The 6,123-nt window shown below is 41.9% G+C and overlaps 1 protein-coding gene across 1 annotated transcript in view; it reads right to left on the bottom strand.

The window, feature by feature from the left end:
• Positions 1-6,123, bottom strand: part of itga5 (integrin, alpha 5 (fibronectin receptor, alpha polypeptide)) — a 32,599-nt gene that overhangs the window by 3,346 nt on the left and 23,130 nt on the right. The window contains exons 20-27 of the mRNA XM_086278756.1: positions 5,599-5,749; positions 5,401-5,493; positions 4,760-4,839; positions 4,529-4,609; positions 4,321-4,426; positions 3,863-4,021; positions 3,161-3,268; positions 423-536 (exon numbers count right to left, since the gene is read on the bottom strand). Coding sequence (XP_086134882.1) covers positions 423-536; positions 3,161-3,268; positions 3,863-4,021; positions 4,321-4,426; positions 4,529-4,609; positions 4,760-4,839; positions 5,401-5,493; positions 5,599-5,749 — 892 coding nt within the window. The remainder of the gene's footprint in view (positions 1-422; positions 537-3,160; positions 3,269-3,862; positions 4,022-4,320; positions 4,427-4,528; positions 4,610-4,759; positions 4,840-5,400; positions 5,494-5,598; positions 5,750-6,123) is intronic.

The raw sequence follows: 6,123 nt of genomic DNA, 5'->3' as shown, positions 1-6,123 counted from the left end.
ATTTTAGACATGACAAACACTGGTAGAAGCTGCAGTATGAACACCAGTGTGGAGCAAACTGCATCCTCAGAAAGCAACCGTTGTCTCATTTGTTTAGGAAAATATGCGTAACTGGTAATACTGTTAACTGATTCAGAGCTGCTGCTGAGTACAAATTGATCACAACCAAACATGTCTTACTGACAACTCCAACTATTTGCCTTTCCTAGCAGCACATTTGAGGTCGAGTCTCAGTGTTGTTTTAATAACGCTTTAATAAAAATGGCTTCTTACTTCCTCCCAGAGCCTGACATGAGAAAATATACAGCCACTGGTAGGGGAAGATCAATTTATTACTGTATTTTGTCTTATGTTTGGAAGATATGTAAAATGTACAGTATGTGTGTGGGGAGTTTGTATGGCAAGGTTCTTCCCCCACAAACCTCAGTGAAGGTCTCAGCCCAGACACGGGATCGCATTTTAAGGATAGCTGTAGTCCCCTTCTGCAGAAGACCCACATTGCATTCAACTTTCCAGCAGTCCACAGTAGAGCAGTTCTGTGCAAACAGAGAGAATGCCATCATTATGATGTGGTTTGCGATGTTAAATACATTTCAAGCCATTTTGTGCGAGAATACCATCTAAAAAAAAAATTTATTCCCACTAAACTTAAATAATATGACAAAGCCTAAATTCAAGTGGAAGTTATTAAAGCAAATCTAAAAACTAGCAGAACAGATAAATAAAAGCCGGTGGAACAAATATACAAATATAACAAAGAACCCAATGTTATGATCCCTATTGCACGCCTGCTTCGAATTAGATTGAAGGAATGTCATGAGACTGTAAAAATGCAGCATGCACCACTCGCCACATTATTGCCCAACCACTAAAACCAGCCCATTTTTCTCAAGACTGTAGAGTACACAATCTTAATTAGATCCCCATAGTGCAGCTTGATACATTTAACATTTTAAAACATGTGCACACTCTGTTTTAAAGGTGCTGTAGCCAGACCACCCCTAGACTGAGAGGTTTCGGCGGGTTTCCTGCGGGAACCCATTAGTTTACTTATTACACAGAGAAAGGCAAAAGTAGGAGAAGAGGGTACCCGCCTAGTTCCTTTAGGCTCAGTCTTAGACAGTCTTAATAATTATTCAGACAGACAGAGAGCATATCAGTCTGTTTCCGTTCGGTAGTCATGCTTGATGCCCAAGGGCAGCAGGGCCTCAAAGGTTTGTGAAAATGACATGCACATGGTCGAATGCCAAAGATGCCTCAGACCCAGTTCCCACATATATCCTCACTGGCAGGATTATGTGGTCAAGAGCTGGATCATGGAGGCATGGATCCTTAATAAAATGACAGTTGAGCTTGAAAACACAGCTACTGTACGGAAGCGGTCTGTAAAGTTTTACAATTACGCTTCAATGGTGCTAATAATAAATTAGGTGGTTTTGAATCAGAGTGTTGATCAGGTAAAACTACTGTTAACTGCAGCCATATTTCAAGTAAGATAATGAGAGCATTTGGTAAGGTAAAACATAACAGAACTATCAAATACGTGGAAGCCCTTTTTCATATATGACATGCTTGATGTTAGATTTATAATTAGTTAATCTTGAAGCTGACAGTTACCGTTGCTGGTTCATAAATATGGCAGTCATTCAACATTAATAAGGACAGAATTAAGACTAATACGTGTCTACAGTCAGTATGTTAATAGATTGTTAATAAAGAGGACTTTGGTTCAGCCCCTGATAAAGATAAACATCTGCCAGGTATCCCAACTTGGTAAACCCATGAGGTTTTAAAGGCCTTAAACATACGTGTAAAGCGCTCGGCCATTATTAGCCTACAAATTTTTTCCATCCTTCCATTTTCTTAGCAGCTTGTCCAATTCAGGGTAGCAAGGTGGCTGGAGCCTATCCCAGCTGTCATAAGACGAGAGCCGGGGTACACCCTGGACAGGCTTGCAGTCCTTTGAAAGGCTAACACAGAGAAACAGGCATTCACATCTACGGACAATTTAGAGTCACCAATTAACCTAACATGCAGGTCTTTGGACTGTGGGAGGAAGCTGGAGTGCCCAGAGAGAGCCCACACAAGCACAAAGAGGACATGCACAGAAACACCCCAGTCGTCTGGTATCTTTGAACCAAGAAGTCCTGCTTTTAGCAAGCAGAAAAGTCTGTAAAGTGGTTTCAAATGTATTACATGTGCTAGAACAATAAGATATACCACTATTATCTTCAAAGAGCTCCCCATTCAGTGCCACTGAATGTTGCATGTCCCACAACACAATGAAAGTGAGGCCATTTTAAATCAAAGTAATTTGGAAGTCTTTTGAGTTTTGGTGCAGTTAATCCCAGTCCTTCAAAAACTAAACAGGTCATCTACAATTCTCACCATCTCACCTTCTCTGACCACAAAACAGTAATGCATTCTGATCAAGACTCGTGCTGAATGGAGATGTCTATTCTCTCAGGCATAAGGAAAAAGTGCAGACACAAGAGAAACAGGAGAAAGGGCTGCTTCATACTAGAGTGTCATTGGACATGCTTGATAAACGACCACAGTTAGGAGAGACGGGCACAGAGACAAAGACTTCTTTGGTAGAGGCAGGTATCCACAGACAGAGGGAGATAGAGCAGCTACCTACAGCTGGGTGGATCAATAGGACCAGTGTGTGGGGGCTGAGCAGGCTTATAACACCCAGAGCCAAAAATTAGAGACAAGTCTGTGAACTAAGCAGTGCATCACAGTCAAAAAGCCTCCCATGCCTTTTTCCCCACCACTACTAAAGGCTCTTTAATGTTAATCACCACAATGGGACAAGCCTGTAACCTCTGACCCCTCCCTTTTAACGACATCATAACCTAATTTCCCGTCCCCAGAGCTTCATGTAGGAGCAGGGCCAGTGTCACCAAAACAGGGTCGCACAGAAAAGCATCAAATCTATAGTTTCAAATATAAGTTTATGTGTGGTGCAAAAATGAATTTACTTCCATCATCATACTTACTCCAAACTACAAACTAAAGCTTGTCATTCCTTTGCTTTAAAGACACTATCACAATCAGTCCCCGACTGCTAGACTCCACCTTTTGTCCGACAGGGTTCATTCATGCATAAAACATGTTGCTCTTACAGAATGTGACAATTTCCCGCTAAGTGCCTTACCAGGTTAGTCAAATGAGCAAGCTGATTCTTGTGGACGTCCCTCCTCTCGAGGCGATGCTCATGGCCCTTTAGCGCCAGAATAGGTGACTCCGTGGATGAGCGCTGGAGCTAAAGGAAAACAGAAACACACCAGCCACCCATTAGAACAACACAGATACTGACCTCACTAGGCAAAAAAAGTGCACCACCCTTTCTGTCAATATAAGACCTAATGTTAGCATGACCCTGAGGCTTTTTGTCATTAATCAGAAGCATGTGAGCTCTACTCCTTATGGATTCCCATGGAAATACACCATACTTAGCAATTCACTAGGGGGTGGGAAAAACATTAGATCACAGCTAAGACAGATGACCACTCACAGCTCTGCTCAACATCTGTCAAACGTCACATGTAAACACAAACAACCACACTAAAATGTTTTGCCCACAAAATCCCCAAGTTACAACTTAGTATGAGGGGGTGTTGTAGATGAATGAGTGTGTTGCTGGGTGAGGTGGTTCATCAAGCTGTGCTGAGCATAGGGAAGAGTTTGAACTTCAAAGCAGTGGTGGGGAAAGTGTCCTGGGTGGAGTCGAGATTCAGGGTGGAGAAGGTGGGTGTGGGCCAACCGTTGGGAATCACACAGGGAAATGATGGGAGATCTTCACTCTCTGACTTTGCCTCATTTGACCCTGAGAGGTGTTCATCTGAATGTCACTCACTTTAAGGTTTCGGTGGTTCATGTTTTTGTCAGCTGTGCAGTTAATGGGGCCTTCAGTGGAGAACTCCAGAGGGTAAAGGAGAGTTTGACCTTGGACACGGAAAGGGCAGCGCAGCTCAAGTAGGGTGTGGCTGATCCTACTAGGGCCATTGTTCACAAGCTGGAAAAAGGAGTGAAAAAGAAACATTTTACTATATCAAACATTAAAAAAACTGTAAGAGTCCCCTTAAGTTTTTCATTTGTTTCTCCAAGAAGTTTCTTTCCCATGTTGAAATATTAATATCTGGTGTACTTTTTTTAATCCACAAATCCATGGATCTGCACTGGCGCAAATCCCACCGTGTGATCTGGTTTTCCTCCTCTGTCTTCCTCCTCCTTCTTTTTTTTTTTAACTATAATATCTGCTTTCCAAACCAATCTGCTCAACCCCACTGAGCATGCACAGCTAACATCGATTACCTCATAGATGTGTTCCACGGCAGGCCCAACGTCCACCTCCACGTTGTAATTTTTGGTCAGTTTCCAGTTGGCCGGCGGAAAGAAGACCTTATCTGGTCGAGACACACTTAAAATGGGAAGGAGGGGTATGAGAGTATGTGTAGGGAGGCACTAGGGATTTAATGAAGTCACAAAAGCACGAATGGGGGAATTCTAACACTCAGCTCACCCCTGTAGAATGACATCAGCCTTAACAATCACCTCCAGCTTGGAGGCTACAACCTCACTATGGGAATTATTCTCATTTTTGCTGTGGAAACAGAGAATGGAAAAAAAAGAAGATCTGATTAGCTGATGTCATTTGAGAGTTGTGAAAATCAGTACTATTAAATCAGAAGTAGTTGATATTGTGTACACTTTTGCTATTTTTTCCTGTGTTGGTGATCACATGAAATTGTACCTGCGGATTTGCGCCTCGAACTGAATCGTTTTGTGTGTGTCCTTCAGCCGCGGCACTGTGAAACGTAGGCCTGCCCAGAGCTAAGGAAAGGAAGTTCAGACATATTAACATCCTCTGAATTTTTTCTCATTACAAGTAACAGAGAAAAGGAAAGGACCTAAAATTACTGACTGACTGCTTGAGCATGTTGCAGCACAAAAATGTGACTTCTTGTTCCTGTGCTGCACATTATTAAGGGGTCATTCAGTCAGATCCATTTACAATAAAGAAGTCTTTTTGTCGCTTTGAGTTAACATGTAGCCAACTGTCTTGCACCGCAAACCTATTAAAAACATGCTGACTTGTGACTCAATCAATAAAAAAGGGAACCAATAGAACAAATGTAGCCTGTACTTCCTGCCACACCATTTCCTGACACACGTTGACTTTTCCTGTGCTGTCCACACCCAAAATGAAGATCGCATCACTTCCTTTTTTAGTTTCTATGAACTGATAACTGATACATTAAATTTCAGATACTATTTATATGTCCTATGTAAACAAAACAAGCAAACAAACAACCTTGTTTGTGTCACAACACTTAAACTTCTTAAGCACTGAGCTAAAAGAGAAAGACAGCCAAAAGACAACATTGCTCCTACATTGGTGCCCGACTTCATTGGGTTCCCCAAATCACAGCTGAGGTATCGGGTCTGGTTCTCCGTCTCATAGCTGCAAGTCAACTGGGTCAAGGTCTGGAAAAGAGGACAGACTGGTCAAACCACATCGAAAGAAAATCATCAAGATTAAAGTCCCAATAGTCCCAAAATCAGGGTGTCAGTTTGATTGTTTCTATTCACCTCATTATTGCGGGCAATGCCAATGTAGTCAGCTTCAGGGGGCAGCACCACATACAGGTCTGCTTCATACGCCCCTCCCTCACCCTCATTCCTGGCATTGAATGTCAAGGTCAGTGAGTTGTCATCACCAAGGTAGACTTCCTTCCTGTCACTGAGGACCCAAGGAAAAAGAAATACAAAACAAAGAAACCCCCAAATGATTAGTTGGGTCACTAGATAAATGCCTCCATAAATAAACATGGATTAAGTTGTTTTCCAAGTAAACGAGGGCATTCTTTGTTCCCATTTGCTGGCAGTGGAACAGGCAATAAATTGCAAATTGCTCTAATAAAACTAATATAACTGCATGCTCTGTGCTTATAAGATCTATTTTATTTAGAACCTGGCTGCAAAAATGCAACAATTAGATTAATCTCAAAATAGCCCACTTTACATAATTTTTTTCCCCATGTGATATTAAAGACATACAAAAGGCGCAGAATTATAAAGCATCTCCCAATTATTGCTTTTTCTCACTCCCTACAC

This window comes from Aulonocara sp. 'chitande type north' Nkhata Bay, linkage group LG20 (genome assembly GCF_057382095.1).
Source record: "Aulonocara sp. 'chitande type north' Nkhata Bay isolate Kocher_YH1m ecotype deep benthic linkage group LG20, A_spYH_male_GT1.1, whole genome shotgun sequence".
Lineage (NCBI taxonomy): Eukaryota > Metazoa > Chordata > Actinopteri > Cichliformes > Cichlidae > Aulonocara > Aulonocara sp. 'chitande type north' Nkhata Bay.
Note: the sequence above shows the minus strand (reverse complement) of the source record. Positions and strands in the feature narration are given on the sequence as shown.